Source organism: Remersonia thermophila, chromosome 1, assembly GCF_042764415.1.
Source record: "Remersonia thermophila strain ATCC 22073 chromosome 1, whole genome shotgun sequence".
NCBI lineage: Eukaryota > Fungi > Ascomycota > Sordariomycetes > Sordariales > Chaetomiaceae > Remersonia > Remersonia thermophila.
In genome coordinates this window covers 4,344,655-4,371,742 of record NC_092217.1, presented here as the reverse complement: position 1 = coordinate 4,371,742, position 27,088 = coordinate 4,344,655, and the positions used below count along the sequence as shown (strand labels likewise).

Below are 27,088 nucleotides of genomic sequence, written 5' to 3'. Positions count from 1 at the left end.
CCGTGATACCACGTTGCACCACAGAGGCGGAGGAGGGTTTTTTTGCACAAGGTTGGAACGCTTCGCCCTGCTGACAGGTGGTTGTTTGTTGGGCGTGTTCCAGTCTGCGTAATGCGCTGGCCCGGAAGGCTGCCTGTTGTGTACGGATGTACAGCCTCAACTTCGCAACAAAAAACAGATAGGCAGGCCAAGGGGAGGCGAGGAGGCGAGGAGGCGAGGAGTCGGGCAGTTTGGCCCTCTTCTCTACCGCGTTCCAGCCAGCCATCCATCGTGCGTGGTGGTCGCAGCGAAACTCACAGCGTGAGAAATCCAGCCGTTCGCAAGTCCCTCTCTCACGACCCGCCGAGCCTCCCACGTTCTCATTGGGCTTCATAACGGCTGTTCATCGGGTCCATGGCGTGTGATCACCGCGAAATGGACGGTGGAGACGTCGGGGACGTCCAATTCCCTCCGTCAATCGAGCCTCGCCGCGGAAAAGAAGCCATTCCATGACTTGTTGATCATCATCGCATCATCCGTCGTTCGTCCAACATCCGACGAACCGCCCACCGATGCCTCTTTTTTTTTTTTTCTTGACCCATCAGTGTAGTGGGGAGAGCGAGAATGTGTGTGTGTGTGTGAGAGAGAGAGGCAGGGGGAGGAGGGGGGGGAGGGGGGGGGGGGTTGGCCAAGAACCATCGCCAACCCAGCCCTACTTAGTATGTAATACCACACCTTCACCCCAAACCCCAACATCGATTTCGAACCCTGGCGCACATCCTGTGACAGCTCTCCCGTTTCAACCAGTCCCAAGCTCTCCAACGCCCTGGTTCACCCCCACATCCGCACGCCCCGTCAGACCCTCAGACCGACATGGGCCGAGGCGGACGACGCAAAAGAACGAATGGTGAACAGGACCGGCGATCACCAGCCTCGGCTTCTTCCAACGGGCCCGGGTTTGGAATCTTGTGATGACGCCCTAAGGCACAAGCAAGGCTTCTCAGGCAAAGAAGAAGAAACAGAAAATTGCGGAAAGAAGGGCAAGGCTGAGCGAGCAAACGCGGGCCATCCGCCGCGCCTCCACCTTTCAACCCACGTTTTCATAAGCGCCGGCAGTGAGGGCATGGCGGGCGACGGGAGCTAGGTAGGAAACGAGTGTGGAGGGGGGGGGGGGGGGAGAGGGAGGGAGGGAGGGGGTTGTTTCTTGGCATCGGCGCTTAAGAGGCGCTTGGGCGCTTGGTTGTTGTTCCCGCTCGCCGTGTCCCCCCGTTTGCTGCGTTTGCTTTGCGCTGCTTGGAGTTGCGTTGAGTTGAGTTGCGTTGCGTTGCGTTGCGTTGCGTTGCGCGCATGTGTATGCGTGTATATGTGTATGTATGTGTGTGGCCGTGTCTGCGTTGCGTTGCATGTCGTGCTGCTGCTTTTATCCCCCCCCCCTCCCCCCCCTCTTCCAGAGTAGATTCCATGTCAACCCCCGTACCCCCCTCGCCTCGTCGCCTCGTCGCCTCGTCACCCCATTCAAGACGCTTGCCTGTGTGTGTGGTAGCGGAAAGCATGCCCGTTCCCCTTTCGGGTGGCGTGTTGCCCAAAAGTCATCACTTTGATCCCTCCCCCTCCCCGCTTCGGTTCTAAGTTCCCATCCGGGCCCCTTGCTGAGTGATCGTCGATGCAGCGCAACACTCCCGGACCGCTTCCCGACCCGCACGCCAATTTCGCTGGGGCCAATTCTTTTTTTTTTCTCACGAGTTGGCGTCGGGGTTGTGTTGTCTTGTGTGTTGTCTTGTGTTTTGTCCCCACCCAGGCTCCGGTGGATTGTCCAGAAGCGCACACACACGCACACACACATACACACACACACACACACACACACACACACACACACAGAGAGAGAGAGAGAGAGAGAGAGAGAGAGAGAGAGACGGGTTGCGCCTTGTCAGTCAAGCAGTCCGGCGCCTCAAAAGGTTGCAACAGGGGCTGCAGTTGAGGCCGAGCCGAGGTGCGGGACAAGGTTGATTGACAGAGGGAACCAGAAAATTTCCTGGGCCCAGAAGTTGGATGGTTACGACGGCGATGATGCATCGTCCTTCCATCATCCTTCATCAACGTCCTCACCAGTAGCAGCAGCAGCAGCAGCAGCGGCAGCAGCAACAACAAGCATCACCTACCCCGCCGAGTGACTCAGGGGTTGAGGTTGCGGGGGGCCTCGATTCCGTGGTCATAGGGCGTCAATGCCTGACAAGGCCATCGCGATTCTCTCCGAAAGAGTGCATGAGGCCGTCGATAGAAGACTGGAAACCATGTCCTGAATTGCCGACCGCGTTGGCTTACGGGACCCCTTGCCTGCCTATCTCCTGCATGGCCCACGGAATTTTCCCCCCCCCGCTCCTCAGGCACGGCGAACCGCGAACGGCGGGCAACCGTCAGCTTGTTCTCCCTCTCTCAAGTCCAGTGCCTAGGGGCGTGGCGAGGTGGCGAGCGTGCGGCGCACCTATCTCGGCCCTCTTCATTTCCAAACCTAAGTTCCTCGGGGTCTGCTGCTCCAACGCACCCAGCACGCATTCACTGCCCTACTGATATACACTACACGACTGGGCACACTACCTAGTGTACAAGGGACTTTCCTCTGCTCGAGGCAGGTATGCAGGCGCCCGCTACCCGCTCGGAATACCGTCGGTACCCAACTCGGGAGTCAGCAGTCGTCCAACAAGCCCTTTGGGAAGAAGGTGGTGGCGTGGGGTGGGGTCGGGGGGGGGGGGGGAGGAGAGCTGACATGGATGTGTGTCTCTCCCTGGGCTTCCCGGATCGCTCACACCGACTTTGTCTCGTCTTTGGGCTGGCCTTGAAGAGCCTCGTTTGGGAAAACGACCATGGTAGGCGACTGCTGTTGAAAAAAAAAAAAAAAAAAAGAAAAGAAAAGAAAACACATGCATGACATCGGCACTCTGCATCTCGAGGCTGCGCTGTTCCATGAGCATGTGCGTCTTTGAACCGGCAGCCCGTCGCGTGGATGAGTTGTTCTCTTTCATTTCGGGCGACATGGCTAACAATCCTCCACATTGCCTTCGCATGCACGTCACGACGGCCCTGTCGCGTGGAGGCCCCGCCGGTGTGTCATCCATTCACTCGGCGAGCCACGAGCCAGGGAGGACCGGACCAGACGCCAGACAAGTCCCCTGTGTAGCCAGGCCCAGCACCTAACCGCCCCTTTCTTTACATACTGCGTACACAGTACACTACATCACGCGAAAACCTACCGTTAGATTTTTTTTTTTCGCGTTTCTCGGCGTAGGAACTGTCCCAACGCCGTTGTTGCCGTTGTGCCGAAACCATCATCACCTATCCCACGCTTGGGCATCGTACGAAGCTTCTGGCCCGCTTCCGTCCCGTCGACATCCCACCGTCCAAGGCGCCGGCACTGGCATCGGACGGGAGCTATGCCGAATCCGTCACGGGATCCCAGGCACCTGAGCCTGGGCGAGGGAAGGGTGATCTAGCGTAGTTTTGGCCGTCTCGCCACGCAATGAACGGCTTTCACAGCGGACCGCGATAGGCGATGCGTGTCCAGGAGGTACTTTGCACATTGAACGTGTCCGTCGGATTTTGCAGAGGCCTTGGAGCGGGAGGATGACGAGCGAGGCAGCCGAGCCGACTCGCTTCTTCCCGCAACAACCACCACTACCACCACCACCACCACCACGACAGCGATAACAGCAACAACAACAACAACAACAACGCAAAGGGTGGCTGGCATCGAGAGCAAACCAACATCAAAGGGGACGGGGAGTGGAAAAAGGGTGGCTGTAGCAAAAGCGCACAGACCCCGAACCGCCGCCCAGAACCGTTTGTCGGTGGAGTTGACACCGTCGCGTTCTCGGAACGTGGGAGATGGTTTTTTTTTGGTCGCTGGAGATAGGAATCATTGTCTGAAAGGGGCGGGCAAAGAAGGGTAAGAGCATAGCAATGATCGAGTCAGGCACGCCCGTTTCTATAGTGAGGAGGAGGATGAGGAAGAAAAAAAACATACGATGCTAGAGTTGCTAGACGACGACGACAACAATAACAACAACAACACAACAACAACGGCTGCCATGACAGCCGATCTGCTGGCGTCGTTGCTTGGGAGGAGGGTCTGCCGTGAAGATCACGATGCACGACAAGGGCCCGCAGGGACGGGTGGGGCTCCAGGTGGCTGAGCCAGGGTTCCCTTGGAGGAGATTGTGGGTCAAACCCGCAAGGGGGGGCCCAGTCCCGCCAATCCAATGTCAATTTGTGTCGTCGGTCCCGTCCTTGGGGGGCGCCTCTTATCCACAAGGTGAGCACGCAACATTGGGAAGCTCCTCACCTCCCGTCGCTTTTTCTTCATGACCTACGGTGCAGAGCGCGGTACACTACTAGCCTGTTGCATCACGAGGGTTTATCGCCTCACTAATTAGGTGTTGCTGTGTAGATTTTCGTGTCCCCTCCCTCCCTATCTCTCGTGTTTTTTTTTTTTTTTTTTTTTTTTTTTTTTTTTTTTTTTTGAGCCGTGCGTCTGCGTGTGCGTCAGGGACGGTCACTCGGAGGTTCGCCCGGCGGCTGTTCTGCCTGACCGGCTGACCGGGCAATGACGCATCGATGACCTGCTGTGTATATAGTAGTAGTACAGCCTCCAACCTCCGTCCGTAGGGTAACGTAACGTATCATTTCGTGAATGAAATCCGGCCAGGTTAACAAAACAAAACCGCCGGAACGAACTGATGTGCCTCATCCCTGTTGGATTGCGCCGAAGACCCAACACGTGGAGGCCCGGCCAGGGCGGTATTGCCGGGGGGGGGGGGGGGGGGTTCGCTACGCTCTGCTACCTTACAGTAAGTAGCCTTTCGAGTGGTCAGGGCTGCTGTTGCTCCGATGGATGGAGGAGAGGGGGTTTTGAAAGAAGGTTGGGGTTAAACACGAAGAAAAAAAATTCAGGAAGCCTCAAGAAGGCTCAGAGCCTGGAGAGAAAAGGCTGAAAATCGTCAGCCCGAGGGGCCTGTTTGTATGTCGAGCTAGGCCTGTCGGCTTTGGCGGGCGGTGTGTTTCTGCAGCCGACCCCGGCCATGGAGACGGTTGAGCGAGAGGCAGCGAGAGAAGAGAGCGAGGGAGCGAGAGAGAGAGAGAGAGAGAGAGAGAGAGAGAGAGAGAGAGAGAGAGAGAGAGAGAGAGGATCGAGGTTGGCGAATGCCAGACGGGGCAGGAGTTGAATAGCCAGCGATCATTGGGCGGAACGGGTGTTGCAGGCCCCCTGCCTCGCTGCCCGCTTTTCTCACCTCCCTCACGCACCTTGCTCCGGTCGTGCTGGAACATCCCAGGACCGTGTCTGACTGTCTCACCTCTGTGCTCCCCGCGCCCTTGGATCTTCGGCCATGGATGTGCACCTGCTCTTGTTATCTCCCTCTCCCTCCCGCGCTCGTTCCCTGTTTCTGTGGAGAGGTTTGGATCGTTTAGGGAGGTGGATAGGGGCCGGCCCTCTTGACCTACCAAGTCGCGAATGGGATCACCCAAGTCGTCATGGGAGGACCCTAGCTACGATGCAGCAATCGTGCGTGTGTCGGGGGTCCCGTAACGTTCCCTGGCACCTTGGCTGTGGCGGCGAGATGGGCGGCGCTGCCCGGGTGGCTCATTGCTGCTATCGAGCTTCTAGCATGTATAGTACACGCCATATGGAAGGGTAACGGGCTTGCATGGGATGGGGAATTGGGGCGACTGGCCTACATAGGTGTTTAGACAGTCAAGGACCTGACCCAGCTGCTTGCCGTAGGGGCTCGCGTCACGGATACCGTAGCCTTCCCGCTGGTGTGCGGCATCAGGCTGCGAACGCGGGTTTCAGATGGATGGCCTGGGCGGGCTGGCGAATCGACAGCGGGAGAGGTGTGCTCTCTTTCGGTTTCCAGCTTCCAGCGTCCAGTGCTACGTATAGTACGGTACCTTGAGCACCGTACGTTGCGCAGGTACATACTATAGTTGCTTTCCTGCCCGAATCCTGGTCCTGTCTGCCCTCGGGCTCGGACCTCCCCATCCGGATCCCAGGTCGTTTTGCGGGCTTTCGCTAGGTGCTCCGGCCTCCCGACCCCCCCGACCATCTGCCTCCATGAGCGTATAGCAGAGTCTCTCGTCGCACAGCCAGCCTAGCCTGTGAGGCAAATGGAAACGGAAAAGCGGTCTTGTGGTGTCGCCTCCCGCCGGGTGGGCAAGGCAAGCGGGCAGCCAAGTACCTAGTTAGAGGTGGGCAACACAAGCCCGGTGAACCTGAAAGCGGGCAAATGAATGTGCGGGCACGGCGGCCGGGTCTTGGCTCTCGCTCGTTTGGACCCACTAACCGCCCAGCATCTACCCACCCGCTGGACCTCGCACGCATCCTCAGGCGAACCCGCCAGACCCTGGACCAGGCTCTCTCGGCTTGGCGATGCGCACCTCCAATCCCCGCGAGGCACCGCCAGCCAAGTCTTCCCGGCTTGTCAGGTCAGGTTAGGTCAGGTTGTCTGGGCCCCCCGGCTCCCGTCTCCCGTCTTCTTCCCTCGCGCTCTCTCTCTCTCTCTCTCTCTCTCTCTCACTGGACACACGCACACACACGCACATACTCCCGTCTCTCTCCCACTCGCCCACTCCCGTCGCTACCTACCTTCACAGCAGGTAGCTCCCTGGGGTCCCGTCCAGTCCCTGCCACCCCCCCCCCCCGTCCGTCCCCATTCCGTCCCAGTCGGGCTTCCTGTCCCAGTCCCCATCATCTGCCTCCCGCGCCCCATCCGCCATTCCGCCAACCTTTCCCTCCACTCCCCCCCCATTGATCTCACCACCACCTCACCTTTACCTTGCCCTTTTGTGCCTCTGAGGCAGGCATTCGCACCCGCAACCACATCCACCATCACCACCACGGCATTCCTGCGCCGTGCATTTTTTTTTTCACCTTTCCCTATCTTTCTCTTGTTTTTGTGGGTTTTTTTATTCCTCCCCCCACGAACCCGTTGCCCAACACCCCATAGTCGGGCCTTGAATTCTGGGTGCTGCCAATTCCGCCTTTTTTCGTGCTTCTGCCGCCGCCTCTCTCAGCCTCCTCCTCCTTCTCTTCCTCCCGCCCCGTTCCGTCACCGACCTTCTGGTCTCTCCCCTCAACGCCTCGCCGTTTCCTGCCGTCGGCGGGTCTCAACCAAAGCACCAACGCTAAGGCCTCTCTTGCTTCCGCTTCGGCAAAACAACACACACACACACAATCACACGCATCTTTGCCGACGCCGTCGTTTCGCGTCTCCATCTGCCGAACGACGCACGCTGCTAGCCATTGTCGCGTTCCCCAAGCCTGCCGGCCAGCCTCTCCGACGTCAAACCCAACCGAATCTTGTCCTCCTCCGCCCTCTCTCGCCTTGACCGTCTTGTTCTCGAGTCCTGTCGTGATAGCTAGCGGATGCGGCCGTCGCGCGAACCGCTCGTCGCTCTTTCGTTATCGCATCTTCGGCCCTAGCCTGCACCAGCCCATCCGGACGGCACCGGGTCGACCCTCTCGCAACGGCTCTTTGACCCGTGACTGGCCCGGCGTCGCTGGTTGCTAGGCCCTCGAGGCACCTGCGGCAGCCGTCAAGGCCCGCGGTCGGCGTGGCACTTGCTTCCGGACCGGCGCGGCCGTCCAGAACGATCCCGTCGCCTGGCCCCCCTGCGGGTGAGGTTCAGACGACGGATCAGCGTCCCATCTCGACGCATTGCCACAGGCACCGCGCTGAACGAAAAACATCCACCGAGCCGACGAGGGAGGAAAATCGGGCCCTTCGCAGAGCTCGCTCCTCCTTCCTGCCCGACCCTTCCCCCCCGATCCTAACCCAACGCTTTGGCTTTTCTTCGACACACACACACATACACACACATACACACACAGCTTGTAACCATGGCTTCCAACATGCCACAAATGGTCCCCAACGGCCAGATGGGCATGATGCCGCAGCCCCAGCAGGGCCAGCAGCAGCAACAACAGCAGCAACAGCAGCAGGGGCCAAACCCGCAGCTGAAAAACCTCGTCTACGGCCACCTGATGCAGACAATGAGCATGGCCCCTTTGAACTCGTGGCAGCACGGGCTCAACATTAGCGACCGGTTCGCCAAGGCCATCAGCCTGTATGACCATGCCGCCCCCGCAGCGTCTTTGCTTGCGTCGACCCTTTGCTGACTCTTGGCCCCAGCGTTTCCAACACGATCCTAGCGTTTCAAAACAATGACTGGCAAAAGATGTGCCAAACGGCCATGGAGTTTGAGAAAAAGGCCTTCTTGCAGTCTCCAGACAAGGCACGTTGCCTCTCCTCCCCCCTTTCCAGAAGCCGACGTGTGCCAGGCTCTCGCTGACTGACTGACCCGCGCTTCCAGCAATCCTACGAACAAGCAATGGCGCAGCGAATGGCCGAAATGGTCAAGCGGCGACAAGGCCTGCTGCCGGACCTGCAGAACCAGCTCAACGCCGACGCCGCCCGCCAGGCCCAGCTCCAGCAGCAGCAGCATCAGGCCCAACAACGCCAGCAGATGATGCTCAAGCAGATGGCCGCCCGAGGGTTAGGCCAGCCTCTCCAGCAGTTCCCGCCCATGCAGAACCCGATGCAAAATCCGATGCAGAACCCCATGCAAACCCCCATGCAGGTCCCCGGCATGCCTCCGCAGAACCAGCAGCTGGCCATGGGCATGGCCAACCCGGCCATGCTCCAGACCGCGCCCGGCCAGCGCCCGTTCACGGTACAGATGCCGCAGGCGCGGCCGGCCCCCGGGCCCCTGATCGATTTCAACCGCTTGTCGCCCGAGGAGAAGATGCACGTCAACGAACGCGCGAGGATAATGATGCGGGACCTCTCGGAGCAGCAAAAGACCCAGCTCCGCCAGCTCTTGCAGCAAAGGATGAACCCGCAGCAGTTCCAAGCGCTCATAGCCCAGAACAAGGATCCCGTCTTCGTCTACTACCAAGGCCAGGCGATGCAGCTGCTCAGGCAGGAAGGCACCCTGCAGCCGCGTCCAGCAGGAGGCATGCCCGCGGGCGTCATGCCGCAAGCGCCGCCGCAGCAGCAGCAGCAGGGGCCCATGAATCCTGCCGCCCTGATGGGCGCCCTCGGCCCGCCAGGGGTCATGCCGGAGGGCCAGGCGTTTCCCCCGGGCATGGGCAACGCCCACCCGGGAAACCTGCTCGGGCAGCAGACCCCCAACCCCATGGCGGCAGGCGTCGGCGTTGGGCCCGGCCGGAACCCGGCGCCGGGGCCCATGGCCGGTCTCCCTCAGCAGCCCACGCCGGGCACCCAACCCGGTCCGACCCAGACGCCCCGCCCGGCTCCGGTGCCGGGGTTCAACATGGCGCAGCCCGGCATGGATCCTACGGCCGCCGCCCAAGCCCAGGGCATGCGCGGGATGCCCGGCCGACCCATGCCGGGCCAGCCGGGTCAAGCGGGCGCCATGCCGACTCCCAACGCCGGCCTGGCGCCGTCGCAGAGCCCGGCCATGAACCAGCTCAACGCGGGCATGCGCCCTCCCATGGCCATGAACCAAGCCGGCGCGCAGGCCATGAACCAGGGCAACCCGCCGGGCATGGCCGCCACGCTCAACCCGCACTTTAGCCACCAGAACAACGCGAGGCCGCCGTCGATGCAGGCCGGCATGGGCAACCCCGCCCTCGCGGCCGCCATGATGCAAAACCTCAACTCCGACGCGCGACCCGGCATGGCCGGCGACAACGCCGCCATGAGAGAGTTCTTCGCCAAGCTCCAGGAGCAGCGCGCGGCGAACGGCGCGTTCCCGGGGGCCAAGCCGAACCTGCCGGCCGGGGTGATGGGACAAGGCCCGCCGGGTTCCATGGCCGGGCCGAACCAGCCTGCCGCGGTGAACCCGAACATGCCCAACAACGCCGGGATGCAAGCTGCCGGCCAGCCCCCGACGGTGCAGCAGCAGCAGGGCCCCCAGCAGCAACAGCAGCAACAGCAACAGCAGCAGCAGGCGCCGTCGCAGCAGCATCTTCTGGCCATTGCCAACTCCCCCCAGGGCCGCATCGCCATGAACAACATGGATGTCAATCCCCAAATCTTGGAGCGTCTTCGCCAAAAGGGCCTGCAGCTGCCTCCCGATACCCGGAAATGGAGCCAGCTTCGGCAGTTCCTCATGGCCAACCCGGGCGCCTTGCCGGCCCAGCTGCAGCTTGTGATCGACCAGTGGCAGCTGGCGCAGTTTAGGAACATGCTGATGGCGCAAAAGAAGCCGCCCATGGCCGCGGCCGCCGTCCCTCAGCCCCCCAACGCCGCCGGCCTGCAGCAAGCACCGGGAGCCCAGCTCCCTGCCACGCTACCTCCCGGATACACGTTCCCGCCGCATCTCGCCCACGTCACCCGTCCTGAGCTGGAGGCCATGCGTGCTAAGAACGTGCAATATCAAGCGCTCTCGGACCAGGCCTTGACCGAGTTCATCAGGAGAACGAAGCGGGACGCATTCTTGCGAAGCGCTTGGCAGCAGTACACTCAGATGCGCAACAACCCTAACGCAGCGATGCAGAGACCCGGCATGCCGATGATGGCCCCGACGGCGGTGACGACCGCCGGGCAGCCGGCTGTTCCCCAGGCGGTGGCGCCGCCGCAGACCCTAGCGCAGGCGATTCAGCAGCAGCAACAACAACAACAACAACAGCAGCAGCAGCAGCAGCAGCAGCAGCAACAACAACAGCAACAGCAACAGCAGCAGCAGTCAATGGTGCCGCCCAAACCCGCGACAACGGCCCCACCTGCCGAGATGACACCGGCGTCCATGCCCGGCGCGCTGAAGCAGCAGCCTCCACGACCACAACCTCCCAACCCTTCACCAGCACCGGCGGCCAGGAACCTGAAGCGGCCGAACCCGGACGACGCGAGCGACGCGACCCATCAGCAGCAACAGCAGCAGCAACAACCACAACAACAACAGCAGCAGCGACTGGCGCAAGATGGTCGGCCGCTGCCCCCGGGCCACCCCATGCGACCCACGATGGAGCAGATCATGAAATTGACGCCTGATCAGCTGGCCAAGATCACACCAGAAGTGTTGGCCAAGTTACCACCGGAGCAGCAGGCATACATCGTGCGAGCCCGCGCGGCACAAGGCGTCAACGCCCAGGCCCAGGCCCAGGCCCAGGCCCCGAGTATTGAGAGCGTCACGCGGCTTAAGGAGCTCGCTGCCGAGGCGCAAAAGCTCTGGATGATGGAGTCGCGACAGGAGCCCGAGAAGCCGATTCCAGCCTCGGATTACAACGAAGCCCGGGTGAAGCTCAAGAACGCTCTGGAAAAGATCAAGCAGCTCCGCGGCGCCTCCAAGATCGCCAACTGGTACCATCTTACTCGAGACGATGCGCGGGCTAGGATGTTCTTCAAGACGGTACGGTTCAGATCCTGTTTCAAACGCTTTCCTCCACGCCATCCGCTAACCTCTTTTTTTTTTTTTCCCGCCGTGCAGCGTTTCAAGGTGGCCAAGCATTTCGACGAGACAACAGGCCAGCTGCGTTCATCGCCCATCACCATGTCGCTTGCAGAGCTGGATCAGTACATCAACATGATGGACAGCATGCTGCAGGACATCGGAATGCTACGGAGGACGGCAAGCCAGGAGGGCGTCGCTCCCGGCGTCCCCGCCCAAAACCAAGGGCAAGCGGAAGCCCAGCGCCCTCCCCAGCCGTCCCCGTTGAACGCCGCGAACCTCGAGAAGCAGACGCAGGCCCTGAAGCAGGCCCAGAACCAGGCGGCGGCCTCGGCGGCTGCGAAGCCGACGCAGCCGTCCGCGGCGTCCACGACGAGCCAGGCGCCCTTCCAGTTCAGCGCCGGAAAGTCGCCCGCGGGGAATCCCGAGTACCTGAGCGAACAGAGGGTCACGCGGGAGAACCTGGTGATGCCGCCGGCGCGCAAGAAGGCGAAGACGGGCCAGCAGGCCTCGCCGTCGCTCCCTCAGCAGAGCGTTCCCGCGGCGTCGCCGCAGATCAGCGCCCCGTCCCCGGCGCCGCCTGCGCCGCCCGCCAAGAAGCCCGAGCCGCCCAAGTTCGCGTGTCCGGAGCCCGGCTGCGAGATGGGCTCGATCGGCTTCCCCACGGAGGAGGCGCTCAAGGCTCACCGCCAGGAAGAGCACGTACGGCCTTTCGAGAACCCCCTGGCGTTTGCGAGGGAGCAGGTGGCGGCGGCGCTGGGTCTCGAGCTGGATGCTCAGAGCAAGGTCGTGCCGCAAAAGCCCAAGGCCAGCACCTCGGCGGCCGCCACCCCCATGAGCCTCAGCCAATCGACGCAAGGCCAGCCGAAGCCGAGCGCGCAGGCCATGTCTCGCGGCTCGTCGGTGCAGCAACAAGGCAGCAAGGCGGCGGGCGGCAAACCCCCTGGCCCGACGACAACGGCAGCGTCATCTTCCTCCTCTGCGCCGCCGCCGCCGCCGCCGCCAACGTTCGAGGACCCCTGGGCCAGCACCACCGTGTTCCCCGCCGATCTTATGTCCGGCATCGCGCAATCCCTCGAGGCCGTCACGGGGACCAGCGTCATGCCGGATTTCGGACCGTACCGCAGCCAGACGCCCAACAACGACGACGACACGCCCGATTCGACCGCGAGCAAGGACAGCGGGACTTCGGAGCTGACGACGAGCGACATTACGGCGGACTCGGCGCTGGACATCGATCTGAGCATTGCTTGGCAGACGCTGGATGGGCCGGGAGGCGGGGACATGCTATATGACCTGACGAACTTGGGGGCGGAGGACTTTGAGAGCCTGGATGGCGGGTTCTTTGGCGGGGGCGACATGGGGAGCAGCCTGTTTGCGGATGACGTGCTGATGAAGGACGGGTTCGGGACGGTAGGGATGTTTGGGGAAGGGATGGATTCCACCATGGCTTGATTGAGAGAGGGAGGGGGTGGGGGAGATGGCAGGGGGTAATTGTATGTGGACTGGTGGAATGGCTGGGTGGGTGGATGAATGGATGGACGAGGAGAGGAGCCGTAGGAGTTTGGGAGTTTGTTTTCGGACGGGCTTGGCTTGGTCGGGTCGGGTCGGGTCGGGTCGGGTCTGGCTTCCCAAGGTTTGGGTTTGTTGGTTTTTTTCCTTGTTGGGGCACGGGTATTTGGTTCACGTCCACGTTTACGTTTTCATGTCTGTGTCGTGTTTGGTTTTCCTTGTTGTCTTATTACCACGCACGCAAGAGAGCAAGAGAGAGAGCAAGAGAGAGAGAGAGAGAGAGACAGCATGGAATGGGAAGAGGAGGGGACACAACAACAACGACAACGTCGAGTGTCCAGCGTCTAAACGCAACGCTGTGCGGTGTACTTTTTGATGGTGAAATTTGGGATTTGGTTGGGTGGTGTAATAATACACTGATGACTGGGTGGGTATGATTATTAGGTTATGTGGCGTGGGTTTTTTTTTTTTCTTTCCCTTCTTTTACTTCTTCTTCTTCTTCTTCTACTACTACTTTTTTTTCTTTTACTTCTTCTTTTTATTTTCTTCTTCCTTTCTGTTTTCTTGTTACTTCTTGTCTTGGTCCCTTTTTCTTCTGGTTATGCTTCTTCTTTTCGTCGCACGCAGCAATGACGGTGGTATGGTGTGGTGAAGACGCTGGCCCCGGTAGGTCAGGGACCTATGTTTCCTAGGAGGATCGATCCGGATCTATTCGGCTGGGTGGGTGTCTTTGGACAATGGGAGAAGGAAGGGACTTCAAGGAAAGGGGAAAACAAAAAGGAGTTGAGGATGGGTTGTTTGTTGAAATACCTGGTCGAGGCCTGACTTTGATACTTGCTTAGTGTGTAGTGTTTTCTTGGGTGTTTTTGGTATCGGCATTTCAACATGAGCCTGTTTTTTTCTGACACCAAGCGTACCATCTACCTACTGTGTACATATGTCCCTAGGTACACCATGGTGTATTTTGCATCAAGTGTAAGTGTATGTCTCTCTCTCTCTCTCTCTCTCTCTCTCTCTCTCTCTGTGTGTGTGTGTGTTGTGTGTTGGTATGTTGGCGGTCTTTGGCCATGTTTGTTGCCGGTTAAAAGTGGAGTGACGTCACGTTGCGACGGGACCACTTCAACCAATTTGCGTCCCCCCCCCCTCCTCCTCCTCCCCCCAAAAACGCCGGGGGCAGGGTTAGCCGCTGCAAACGCGGTTCAACCCCTGGCGGGACCAGGGTACGCGAAACCTGTTGACTAATTTCCGAATCGGGAAGCAAGAATCTCCACTTTGATACCAACCCCCCCCTGACGAGAACAACGCGCTGCGCGGGTCGCGTTTGGGACGGACGTTGGGAGGGGGTCGGAGGGCCGGGGGGTGGTGATGGGATGTTTGAGCCATGGGGTCCAGGTAAGGTATGGAAGCTTGACTTTGTGCATGTCTAACTCACTGGTTGCTGCGTACCTACTGTGTAGTACACCGTCCATCACGAAGGCACTCGGCTAACGAATACACAAAGACACTGCAGGCAACCTTTTCTACGTTGGGTCTTGGATCTTGCTGATCTTGTGTGTGTCTTTTTTTTTTTTTCTTCCTTTCTACCTAGGTATTTGCTGTCGTCTGTGTGTTTTTTTTTGGTGGTCTGCTCGGGTCGGGGGCATTTATTGTCTCCCCAGGTCTTTGGCGTCCCCCCCCCCCCCCCCCCCGTCTCGGCCCGCCATCAAATCCGAACCCGCCCCGCCGATTTGACAAGGTTGGCGCGTTGGATCCGCGACTTTAACACGCCCAAGGTCAACTCGCTGGGTATTTCACGCCTTGGGAACGGGAACCCTTTTTTTTCCCCCCTTCAACCTCGTATCTGTTCCCTCCTGCTCACTGCTTACCACCGACCACCTACATCACCCACCGCCTTGCCTTGCCTCTGCTTCGGGAGTCTGCATCTTGCAGCCGACCAAACAAACCATCCCCCATCCATCGAGCCGGCAAGCCCGAAGCGCGTGTGCTCTCAACCGTCAGCCACCGTCATGGATGCGTCCCGTCTTCACCAGATAGCAGCCGCTGTCGCCGCGGCTGCAACCGCAGGCTCGGCAGCATCACGCTCGCCCTGCTCGACACCCTCCAAACGTCGCGTCCTAGGCGTCCTCGACGCCAACGCGCGCGTCTCCCCCTCCCCCTCCAAGTCTCGCTTCCACAAGCTGCCCAGCCCGCTCAAGTCCAGCGGCAAGACCGCCCCCCCGTTCACCATCCGGCCCGACACGGACAACGACGAGACCGCCGTCGACAACGACGCGGGCTGCCTGGACAAGGCCAAGGGCACCCTGCTGTTCTCGCCAACACGTCGCGTCGGAAGCAGCAGCCTGGGGCTGTCGCCGAGCAAGAAGCCGATCGAGACCGACAGGTCCTCGGGGTGCTCGTCCATCCCCCAGCCGCCCTCCATCTTGCCCTCCCCCGCCGCCAGCGACGCCGACAGCAGCAGCAGCAGCAGCAGCAAGAAACGCCGCTGCGAGCCGGACGAACCGAGCACCGCTGCGGACATGGCAAGCTCGCCTTCGCCTCCGTCCTCGTCGCCGTCGAGGAAGAGGGTTTGCTTGGCGGCTGCTGATAACGTCCTCCCCGGACTGGCTGCTCCGACCCGATCTCCCGTCCCGGCGCGGCCCCGCTCCGCCTCCTCCGACACCGACGGGCCCTCGGCGTTGAACCTCTCGACCGCGAATACCTCACAGACGACGACCGTCTTGACCGAGCCCGAGGATGCTGCCTCGGCACGGCCAGCGGGAGCCGGGCCTATGCTGGCTTGCGGCGCCGTCACGCCGGGGAGAAGGCTCACTCGCGAGCAGGCGAGGGAGGTACGTGGGAACGCTTCACCAATTCCCCCCAACGTTTCAAGGGGAACCAGTCGCTAACAAGCCCTTCCAGAAAGCCGAAATCCTCCGTCTCCGCCTCGGCCTCGCCAGCTACAAGGTTCGTACCGGCCAGACCGACATGCCTCTGGACCAGCTCGAGGCCATTTCCCAGGCGACGAGGAGGAGGAGGAGGGCCGAGACCGTCTCGCTGGCTCGTGAAACCCATCGTCCGCCCGCGCCAACGCCGGCGTCGGCCTCCTCCCCGCCTCCCATGACGACGAAGACGGCGACGACGACGACGATGACCTCAACAACACCAGCGGTTCCGAAAAGGCATCCCCTCCCCGACGCACCTCGCGGCGGCGGCGGCGGCGGTGGCGGTGGTGGTGGCGGTGGTGGTGGTGGCGGCGGGGCGGTCTTGAGGCGGTCGTCAAGCGACTTCCACCACCACCACCACCACCACCACCACCACAATAGCTACGGCCCTTCGTACCCCAGCGGCAGCCATCATCATCATCATCATCATCGCTCCCAGTCGGACTACCGGCCCCGTGCGCACACCTATTCTCACCATGATCAAGGAGGGGAGTACGGCAACAACAACAACAACAACAACAACAACTCCTACGCCCGTCAGAGGAGACAATCCGAGTCTGTCCTCCCGGATCCCGCGGCGACGATGACGACGACTCCCGCCGCGAGCTTCGCCGGGTTCCACAGGCCTGCTGCTGGTGCCGGTGCCGGTGCTGGTGCTGGTGCTTCGGCGGCTGACAACGACGCGTGGAGGCCCCGCCCGAGGACAACCTCGGCTTCTTCGGCGTCGGGCGCGAGCTTGCGCCTGCACGGCGTCGTCGGGGAAGGGCATGACGATGATGAGGATGAGGACCGGGGCGGCGCGGCGAGCGGGTTGTTGAGTTTGAGCCAGGCGAGGGACTAATTTTTTTTTTTTTTTTTTGGGGGGGGGTTTGTTTTGTGGGCATGAAGAAAGAATCTTGGCCTGTTGGGAGGTACCTATGTTGTGAGACGTTACGTCGATGGATGGGTGGTGTTTGCTTTATCAACCTAGTTCCTGGATGGTTTTGGGGGGGAAGGGGGAGGGATCCTGGGAGAGGAGGGCTCATGTGCAAAGCACGCTCTTGTTTCTTGTTTCTTGTTTCCATGTTGTTTCAAAAGAGGCCGGTCATGTATGTATCCATGGATGTACTTGGGGGATGCATGCGGGTTGCGAAAACAGGTATAGAAAGAAACCTGTCTTGTGGTATTCGTTTGTGCAGCGAAAAAAAAAAAGGGGGGGGGGGGGGGGGGCGTTTTGTGGTATCTTTTGGTGTGCGGATTTCGACGTTGATTCATCATCCATCAGCTTCCTCTGACAAACCTCCCGAGCGCGCGACGCCTCTCCCCTTCTTCTTCTTCTTCTTCTTCCTCTCTCCTCTTTCTCCTCTTCCTCCTCCTCTCCTCCTCTTCTTCCCTCTCCCTCTCCCTTTCCTTCTCCCTCTCCTTCTCCCACCTCTCCACAAACTCGCCCACTTCCACGTGCACCCGCAGCCCCCGCGCCACCATGCTCTCCCCCACCGCCCTCAGCTCCGTCTCGCTCAGCGCCGCCCGCAGCGCCGGCTCCGCGAGCGCGAGCGCGTGCACCTCCTTGGACCAGGGACAGGCGCCGACGGCGCGGTAAAAGAGGTCGCGCAGCTGCTTGGTGGCCGCCTCCCATGTCGTCGTCGTCGTCGTCGTCGTCGTCGTCGTCGTCGTCGTCGTTGTCGTTGCTCCTGCTCCTGCTCCTGATGCTGCTGCTGCTGCGCGCGGTCGCTTATGAGAGGGCGGCGGGCGCGGCGGCAGCCGGCGGCACGTGAAACGGAGGTAGCTGGCCCAGAGCTCGGCGCTGGCGGCGGCGGCTGCGCTGTGGATGCCATCTTCGTCGCCGCCGGCGCCGTCGTCGTCGTGGGCGCGAAGAGCGTCTTCGTAGGCGGCGCGGACCGAGTGGGTCGTGCCGGCGTGGAGCTCGTGGCGGATGGCCAGGACGCCGACGGCGAAGCGGTCTTTGACGAGGGTAGGCCGGCGTTGGGCAGGCGGCTGGCTTGCGAGTTGGGGCTGCGGTTGCAGCTGCTCCTGCAAGAGGGCACGCACGGGGTCGTTGAGGCGCGCCGCCGGGCCGGACGACCAGAAGCGCAGGAGGGTGGGGAAGATGGCGTTGCGAGGGAAGAGGCGGGCAAAGGCGGTGAGGCGGGACCGGAGGTGGGAGGGTTGGTAGGGGCTGCGAGGGCGCGGTTAGCTCGTTGGCCCAGCAAGGCCGGGACGGTCACGGCCAGGGCGGGGGAAGGTGGCAAGAAAGCGATGAGGCGTACCCGTGCGTCGCGTGGTGGTAGATCAGGCGGGCGGCGGCCTGGAGGAAACGTTCGTGATGCAGCGAGGCGCCGAGACCTCGGGACTCCAGGTCGTTGGAGAAGCGGTCGGCGCTGGCGAGCGCGGCGACGATGTTGCCCTGGAGGGCCGAGACGGGAGGGCCCTCCCCGGCTTCGGGACGCAGGTACTCGAGCAGCATGGCGCTCTCGGCATATCGCGCGGCGGCCTCGAGCTGCTGGGACGAGAGCGAGTAGTCACGGGCGGTGGCGAGCTGGGTCCGGGCCTTGAGGAGCAGAGCCGGCGGGACGGCGGTAGCGTCGGCGGTCTCCTTGTAGCCCTCGTCCACCGACGTGCAGAGCCGCGCGAGCGCTGCGTCCTTCTGGCCTGCCTCGAGGCTGATCCAGGCCCATGTGTTCCAGAGGAGCTGGCGCTCGGCCGGCGGGGACGGCTGCGGCCACGTTAGCAAGGGGGTCCCGCCTGACAGGAACGCGCTTTGACGGCCACCTACCAAGCTTGTCGCCGACGACAGGACCTTATGGGAGACCTCGGCGTTGCCCTTTGCCCACTCGACGAGCGCGTAGGCGTTGTAGAGCCGGGCGTTTGAGCTGTACTGCTTCAGCAGCCCCTTGGCGACCTTTCTCGCCTGCGCCGGCGCGCTCGCCCGCTCGAGGGCCAGGTAATACTCCGCGGCGCTCTCCATGCCGCACTCACGGACCAGGTGCCCGAGGGCGGCCCGGAGCGCCCGGCTCACGTCCCGGCTTTCTCCGCCGGCCGGCGGCGGCGACCGGGCGTCGAGGTACCGGAACCACGTTCGGCCCGCGAACAGCACGTCCGGCGAGACGGCCATGCAGCCGCCGTGTCCGCCGAGCTCGGGTTCTCGCGCCGAAGCCTCGGGAGCCTCCAGGGGGTCCGCGGTTGCGTCATGGTCCAGGCCCTGCGCGCGGCGGGCGACAAAGGGATCGCTCAGCAGCCTCGCGAACCTGTCATCGGACAGGCCGGCGGGCGGGAGGCCGCAAAAGACGACAAAGGCGTCGGCGAGCAGGGGCTTGGCCGCGCGGCAGGCTCCGGCGGGGAACCAGACCAGCAGGTCCTTGATATCGTCGAGCAAGACGACGCGGAACGGGTCATCCTCGGCGTCCTCGTCCATCATCCGGGCAGGCCTCCACGCCTTCGCGGCGGCGGCCTCCTCGGCGGCGGCCCACGCCGCAAACGGGCCTGCCGGCGCCGGGCCGGACGGCTCGCGCGCCGCGCCCGCGGAGCCGCCCGGGTCGGGCGCGTCGGCCGCCACCGGCGCCCCTCCGGCCTCGACGAACGCCCGCCACCCGCGCGCGCCGTCCTCGCCGAGGCGGGGCACCTCGCTCTCCCAAAAGTCGGCGAACGCCGCGAGCGCCGGCCCGGCCGCCTCGCTCGGCCCGGGCGGCCGGCAGAAGGTCAGCTCCAGCATGGCCTGCCACGCGGCGACGGCGCGCTCTTGGAAGCCGGCCTCCCAGAGCAGCCTCGTGGCGCGGAGGAAGACGTAGACCGCCTGCCGGCACAGCTCCGTCATCGCTCCCCCCTCCTCCGCCGCGCTCTGCTCTCCTCCTCCCGTCGCGGCCAGCCCCCGGCCTAGCTCCGCCAGCTTCCGCGCCAGCAGCTCCCTCACCCTCTCCAGCGAGAACCCCCCGGCGCGGCGCATCTCAAAGTCCAGCCTGCCCTTCCAAAGCGCAAACCCCGCCGTAAGAAAAGAAGAAGAAGGAGAAGGAGAAGGAGAAGGAGGCGAATACCGCTTCATGACCTCGGCCCACTCCGCCGCCACACGCGCCTCGTCCCACAGCACCCTCGCCTCGCGCATCATGCCCAGCAGGAGACGCTCGCGGCAGCCGGCGTGGCCGGCCGAGGGCGAGGGCGAGGGCGCGTTGGCGGCGGCGGTCAGGGCGTCGCGGCACAGGGACAGTTTGAGCTCGGCGAGGGCGAGGCGCTCGTCGGCGGTCAGCGGTGGCAAGGAGGCGGCGGCGGCGGCTGAAGAGCCAGGGCGGTTCTCGGCGAAGAGGCGGTCCTGGAGGGAGAGGAGGTCGAGCCAGGCGGGGAGATCGGCCGGGTGGGATTTCAGGTGGGAGCTCAAGGCCAAGGCGCGGGATTTCGTTTCGGTGATGGCGGCGGTCGTCGTCGTGAGCGCGGGTCGAGAGCCGGAGCTTGAGTCCGGGTCCGGGTCCTGGTCCGAGCCCGAGCCCGAGCCCGAGCCCGAGCCCGAGCCCGAGTCCGAGTCCGAGTCGGAATCGGAGGACGGACGAAAGTCTTTGGGCTTGGCTTTGCCGTGGATGGAGCGGTAGTCGGGGAGGCGGTCGTCGTCGTCGTCGTCGTCGTCGTCGTCGTCGTCGTCGCGATCCTCGTGCGAAGCGTCGCCGCGGCGCTTCCGCTTGCGGGACGGGGCGAGCGGGATGAAGGCGTCTGCCTCGGAGGGAAGCGACGGGTTCGGGCCGGGCTTGACGCGGCGGGCGACGACGCGGGAGGCGGCGGCCACGAGGGCCTTGTCCCGGAAGGCCGAGGGTTGAGCGTGGCCGTCCCCCGGCGCGCGGAGGGTGAAGGGCTCGTTGGCGGCGTCGCGGTCGAGGACGAGGAAGCCCCGCGAGCCGATGATGCGGCCGGCGCCGAAGCGGCGGTAGAGGGGCACCTTGGAGCGGTCGTTGGTGCCGAACTGGAGGATGAGCGGGTCGCCGTGCTTTTCGAGGACGAAGAGGTCGTCGGGCCCGGGCTCGGGGAGGGCGCATCGGCCTCTCTCGTCCCGGGGTTGGCTGTCGCGGCGGTCTCGGTCGTTTCTGGGGCGGGACCTGGATCTGGACCTGGACCTGGACCTATATCGGCCTCTCTCCCGGTCTCTCTCACCGTGTCCGTCCCGGTGTCCGCCTTGGTGTCCCTCTTGATCCCTTTTTCGATCCCTCTCCCGATCTCGAGCCCGGTCACCATATCGGTCGCTCTCTCGTTCCCGGTGCCGTTCCCGGTGCCACTCCCGGTCTCGATCCCTTTCTCGTCTCCCACGTTCGCCCGTTTTATCATCGGCAGGGCGGCGGTCACGCTCGTCTCGACCCCTCCCCTTTTCTCTGTCTCTCTCCCGCTCACGCCGACTCCTCTCAGAATCCCTCACGGCATCCTTCTCCCTGCGGCTCCCCTCATCCTCGGAGCCAGGACGTGTTCCATGGGCCTCTTCCCCCTCGATTGGCGGCGGCGGCTGCAGCGGCCTGAAGGATGCAAACTTTGGCACGGCCCTCTGCCGCTTCTCGGTCATCCCGATGCTGAACTTGCGAGACGGAATCCGTCGAGGACGACCATGGGCTTTCCGTATCCCCTTCCCTCAGTTTCCAACCCGTTTGTTTTCCTGGAGGCAATGCCGTTCCGTTTCCATGGGGCGTGCCTGAAGGAGATGCTTTGTTTTGTTTGCTTTTGCTGTTGCTGTTGCTGTTGCTGTTGCTGTTGTTGTTGTTGTTGTTGTTGAGAGGTCTGTTCGGCAAGCGGGCCGTTGTCAGCCGCCAGCCGGAAACAGACCCAGCTAAGTTATGGCGTATTACTGCGTACGTTACCCAAGGTACGTACTGCGTACCGTGTCTACCTACCAGTAGGCCAGGCCACGCTTGGTTCGGGGTTGGGGTTGGGGTTGGAGTTCCGTGGGTTGCCCGCTTCAGGGTTTCGTACCTGGAGTCGTCGTCCCCTGGAAACGGGAGCGGCCTTGGGGGTGGGAGAGGAAAACGGGAAGCGGGAAGTGGGCTCTGACATGACGCGGACAGCAAGGTTCACCGTGGCATCTGCACAGTGTCGAGCACCGTGTCAAGCACCGTGTAGAGGCTGTTGGGTCATGGTTTACTGGTTCACCATCCTCGTCCTCTTCCTCGTCCTCGTCCTCGTCCTTCGCCTTGCCTCCTCCGCCTTTGCCTACGCCCGAGAGTGTCCCCAGTTTCAATTTGTCCAGATCCACCCGAATCACGTCTTGTTGTCCAATTGACGATTCCTGACGCATTCGGCATTGCCTTCCGACTCTCTCTTTAATCTTTTGGAGAGGAGGTTTTCTCCACCACCTCCCTCTCCTCAACAACACAAACCCGGGGAGAACCTGACCTGCCCGGGTTGGGTCCCGTCATTTCTGCGCATCGGCACTCACCACAGCGCACCACAGCATAGCACAACGTCAGGGTCATCTGCCACGGACCTGTCAGACGGACAGAGAGGACCGCCTGAGACATCGCAGCCCCCTCCCCAAAAAAAGGTCTCCACGTGAAGCTGGTTCCCCTTGCGGTGCATCGTGTCGGCGTCGAAACACCACCACCCCAAGAAACGCCGAGTCCTCCGCAGCGCGGGCAGTGTGGGCAGTGTGGGCAGTGTGGGTAGTGTGGGCAGCGTGGGGCCCGGCTACGGGACACGGGCCTAGGCCAGGGCCGTTTACTGTGTAGAAGGGGGAGAGGCGTCGGGTTCAGGGATGGCTACTTGAACAAATGTCGTCAAGCAGCACTTGATCCTCACGGGGTTTTGTTCATTGGTATCGTTGCTGATTTGTTTTTATTTTTATCGTCTTGATTTACAAGCGTTGCATCCATTGCCTTCTCTCGTTCGTATTCCTCCCCCCCTCCCCTCCCCTCCCACGCCATCCATCACGGCTACGACCAGAATCGAGCGGACGCTGGATCGCGCTTGTCGGGTCGCTGGTGGCGCTGATCGCCCGTCGCTACGCTGCGAAAAGGGAACAGGGTGCCTCGGCCCCATGCCCCGTTTGGTTCTGGGGCTGGTGTTGTCTTGGCCTGTGCCCGTTGGCCGTGTCCATTTCCCCGACCTCGTCCCCGTCCCCGTCCCCGTCCCCGTCCGTCCCACGTCCCACCAACCCCCCCCCCCCCCCCCCCCCAACTCTCCGCTTGTCTCGCCCGACCGTTCTAAAGCTTGTCGAGTCTGCTTTTGTGCTGCGATATGGTTCCTGCACAGTCCTGCCGCTAGCCGTCCGGAGCAGACGAGACTCGGTACCGAGGCGTATGAAGGTCCCATCCTGTTTACCTACCTACCACCCCCTACATACTTGTACATACGTATAATTGGTACACTAGTTACGGCGCGTCGTCGCTAACAACAACCTTCCCACCCCCCCTGTTCCACAGCCACCACCACCACCGCCGCCACCACCACCACCACTACCACCACCACCACCGCCGCCTCTTCCATCACCAACTACCGCCGCCGTCGTTTTTGGTTTCTCTCTCCGGTCCGGTCCTCTGAGCAACGCGCTCGTCCACCTCGAGCCCCTCAAGATCATAGACACACATCCCGCATGACCGGCAGGCGGCACGGCAGGCTTCGTCTGCCAGACGTCGGCCCTGCCGACGGCGACGATGCCGCCTCGACCAACTTCAACGGCGCCGAGTATCAGAGCCAATACCTCTCCCTCCCCAGCTCTCCGACCTCCTACTTCCGCCGCCAACCCTCCTCCATGAGCCGCCGTCCTTCCATCTCCGAACAGCCCGACGAGCGCTCGCCGCTCCTGCGCGCCGAGGCGCGCAGCTCCCGCGTCCGCATCCACAGCGCCCACGGCTCCCCTAGGATCCCCCACCTGTCGCGGAACCAGAGCTACGCCGGTACGCGAGTTCCACCCCGTCCCCCGTCCTCCGTCCTCCGTCCCCCGTCCCGCATCCCCCGTCCCCCGTCCCGCAAACACGGCGGCGTTGCTGACCCTCTCTCCCCGTCTTGCAGACAGCATCAAGAGCTTGCGCAACCACAGCCGGCACAACTCATGGAGCAACTCGTGGGGCCAGCGGATCATCCAGGCCCTGGCCGACCGCCAGGAGGCCTCCATGAGCGACTCCAAGACCCTCTACCCCGACGACCGTGTCTGGTACGACCAGTTCACCTCCACCGACTGGGTCCACGACAGCATCGCCGACGCCTACCGCGTCAAGGCCCTGCGCTCGCGCAAGGACTTTTGGGGCCGCATCCACGTCCTGTGGGACAGCGCCCAGGGCTGGATCCTCAGCGCCCTGGTCGGCTTCATCGTCGCCGTCATCGCCTACGTCGTCAACGTCGGCGAGGCCACCGTCTTCGACTTCAAGGACGGCTACTGCCAGCGCGGCTGGCTCATCAGCGAGAAGCAGTGCTGCCCCCACGGGCCCTGCACCGACTGGCGCGAATGGGGCGAGGTCCTCCGGGGCTTCCCCTTCGGCGAGCGCTGGACCGAATACGTCGTCTACATCCTGGCCGTCATGGCCCTGGCCGCCTTCTCGTGCCTGCTCACCCTCACCACCAAGACCGTCGTCCCCTCGGCCTACCGCCTCGCCACCTTCGACGAGAACCTGGGCGCCGACGTCCCGGCCCCGCTCCCCGACGCCGACGCCGACGGGTCCGTCGGCACCCCGCCCGACGCCGCCAGCCCGCCCCGCCCCTCCGCCAAAAAAAGGGAGCAGCCGCAGCCGCCCATGGTCTACTACTCGGCCTCGGGCAGCGGCGTCGCCGAGGTCCGCGTCATCCTCAGCGGCTTCGTGCTGCACGGCTTCCTCGGCTTCAAGACCCTCGTCATCAAGACCCTCGGCCTGATCCTGAGCGTCGCCTCGGGCCTGAGCCTCGGCAAGGAAGGCCCCTACGTGCACATCGCCTCGTGCGTCGGCAACATCGCCTGCCGCCTGTTTTCAAAGTACGACCGCAACGACGCCAAGCGCCGCGAGGTCCTGTCGGCCGCCGCCGCCGCCGGCGTCACCGTCGCCTTCGGCGCGCCCCTCGGCGGCGTGCTCTTCGGCCTCGAAGAGGTCGCCTACTACTTCCCCGCAAAGACGCTCTTCCGCACCTTCTTTTGCTGCATCACCGCCGCCCTGACCCTCAAGTTCCTCAACCCCTACGGCACCCACAAGATCGTCATGTTCCAGGTCCGCTACCTCGTCGACTGGGAGTACTTTGAGATCCTCAGCTTCATCCTCGTCGGCGTCCTCGGCGGCGCCGCCGGCGCCCTCTTCATCAAGGCCTCGCGCCGCTGGGCCAAGTCGTTCCGCCGCATCCCCGTCGTCAAGGCCCACCCGCTGCTCGAGGTGCTGCTCGTCGCCCTCGTCACGGGCCTCGTCGGCTACTGGAACACCCTGACCAAGCTGCCCGTCGCCAAGCTGCTCTACAACCTGGCCGCCCCCTGCGACGAGCGCGACAACAACCTCGAGGACCTCGGCCTGTGCCCCACCGACATCTCCGACATCCCCCCCATCCTGGCCAACCTTTCCTCGGCGTTTTTGATCAAGGGCCTGCTGACCATCATCACCTTTGGCATCGTACGTCTCCTTGTCCAACGCATTACCCTCCCTGACAACCCGGAGGATGCCGAACCGCTAACCCCCTCCCCCTTTTTCTTTGTTTTGTTCCTTTGCAGAAAGTTCCCGCCGGCATCTACGTCCCCTCCATGGTCGTCGGCGGTCTCATGGGCCGCCTGATCGGGCATGTGGTTCAGTGGGTGGTCATGGCCACCCCCGAATGGAGCGTCTGGGGCACCTGTTCCAAGATGCCCAACGCGACGTGCATCCAGCCTGGCGTCTACGGGCTCATCGCCGCCGGCTCGACCATGTGCGGCGTGACGCGGCTCTCGGTGACGCTGGCGGTTATCCTGTTTGAGCTGACGGGCAGCTTGGATTACGTCCTGCCGTTTTCGCTGGCCATTCTGGTGGCCAAATGGGTGGCCGATGCCATTGAGCCTTTGAGCATCTACGTACGTGCCTACCTACCTGTCTACTACCTACCTACCAACCAAGCAACCAACCAAAAAAAAAAAAAAAAAAAAGAAACGAGCTAACGGTGCGCTACGAATAGGACCTCCTGACCGAGATGAACTCGTACCCCTTCCTCCCCAACAAGCACAAGCCCATCTTCACGTCGGACCTGGCCGACATCGTGCCGCGCGTGCGCCGCGAGCGCATCATCGACATCACCAACTCGCCCGTCGTCCCCGCCGTCAGCCTGCGCACCAAGCTCGAGCACCTCCACCGCGCCGGCGAGCTCGACGGCGGCCTGCCCATCGTCCGCGACGGCATCCTGGTCGGGCTCATCCCGGCCCCGGACCTCGAGTACGCGCTCGACCAGCTGCGCGACGAGGCCTCGAGCCTGTGCCTCATGGCGCCCGTGCCGAGCATCGACGACTCGGACGACGGCCGCCCGGACCCGACGGATTTCACGCCCTACATCGACCCGGCGCCCGTGGCGCTCGACATCCGGAGCCCCATGGACCTGGTGTACGAGTGCTTCGTCAAGCTGGGGCTGCGCTACATTTGCGTGCTCAAGGACGGGCGATATGCAGGCATGGTAAGCCTTCCCCCCCGCCCATTCCTCTCCCTTGCCATGGAACGAAGGAGCCGCGCGAACCGAGAGGCTAACCCCCGCTCCACCGACAGACGCACAAAAAGACGTTTGTCAAGTACGTCCGCGAGCAGGAAGAGAAGGAAGGTCGCGTGTGAAGACGGACCGCGCACGCTCTCCGCGACGATCTCTCTCTCTCTCTCTCTCTCTCTCTCTCCCTCTCTCTATACGTCTCTCTATACGTCTCTATCCATAGAGAGCGCAACGCAACAGCATCTGGTTTGTTTGCTCCTTCCACCGCCGAGCCCGCCCCCTCCTTGAGAGACCGGGCTTGGCGTGGAGAATTCAGGCTCAAGGTTTTTTTTTTTTTAAAAAAAAAAAAGGGGGGGGGGGCGGTGAGAGGTACAACACGACGGGCCGAGACAGAGAGACAAACAGACAGACAAACAGTCGGTCAGTCGGTCAGTCAGTTAGTCAAATAGGATGGGGAGCGCGGCAGGGTGCGAGGTGACGGAGGGGTGTGACTTTGGGGGCATGTGCATTTCATGGGTTGGATTGCTTGGCTTTGTTTTGCTTGCTTGCTTGCTTCCTCGTTGAGGAGCTTGGGCGAGAGAGGGGAGGGAGGCGGGAGGAAAGCAAGGTTGTATACCTTTTGTGTGTTTCTGGTTTGGTCATTTATGGGCGGGGAGAGGAGGGTGTTGGGTAGGTAATTGGTTGCATTTGTTTGGCAGTCGTCTATTCCTCTTTTTTTTTTTTTT

General features: G+C 62.5%; 4 protein-coding genes across 4 annotated transcripts; 3 read left to right on the top strand and 1 right to left on the bottom strand.

The window, feature by feature from the left end:
• Positions 1-7,870: 7,870 nt before the first annotated feature.
• VTJ83DRAFT_1214 (uncharacterized protein) lies at positions 7,871-12,840 on the top strand (the record flags this gene model as incomplete). Its single annotated transcript, XM_071007349.1, has 4 exons — positions 7,871-8,097; positions 8,163-8,265; positions 8,344-11,346; positions 11,425-12,840. 4 exons carry the CDS (start codon positions 7,871-7,873, stop codon positions 12,838-12,840), a joined length of 4,749 nt encoding a protein of 1,582 aa, XP_070870567.1.
• A 2,063-nt stretch (positions 12,841-14,903) lies between these two features.
• On the top strand, positions 14,904-16,659 carry VTJ83DRAFT_1213 (uncharacterized protein; the record flags this gene model as incomplete). Its single annotated transcript, XM_071007348.1, has 2 exons — positions 14,904-15,725; positions 15,796-16,659. The coding sequence occupies 2 exons, from the start codon at positions 14,904-14,906 to the stop codon at positions 16,657-16,659; spliced, it is 1,686 nt and encodes a 561-aa protein (XP_070870566.1).
• Positions 16,660-17,078: 419 nt separating this feature from the next.
• VTJ83DRAFT_1212 (uncharacterized protein) lies at positions 17,079-21,324 on the bottom strand (the record flags this gene model as incomplete). The annotated part of the gene is made up of 3 exons (XM_071007347.1): positions 17,079-17,973; positions 18,065-18,510; positions 18,571-21,324. The coding sequence occupies 3 exons, from the start codon at positions 21,322-21,324 to the stop codon at positions 17,079-17,081; spliced, it is 4,095 nt and encodes a 1,364-aa protein (XP_070870565.1).
• Positions 21,325-23,343: 2,019 nt separating this feature from the next.
• Positions 23,344-26,488, top strand: VTJ83DRAFT_1211 (uncharacterized protein; the record flags this gene model as incomplete). Its single annotated transcript, XM_071007346.1, has 5 exons — positions 23,344-23,647; positions 23,763-25,315; positions 25,414-25,746; positions 25,848-26,336; positions 26,426-26,488. The coding sequence occupies 5 exons, from the start codon at positions 23,344-23,346 to the stop codon at positions 26,486-26,488; spliced, it is 2,742 nt and encodes a 913-aa protein (XP_070870564.1).
• Positions 26,489-27,088: the final 600 nt, after the last annotated feature.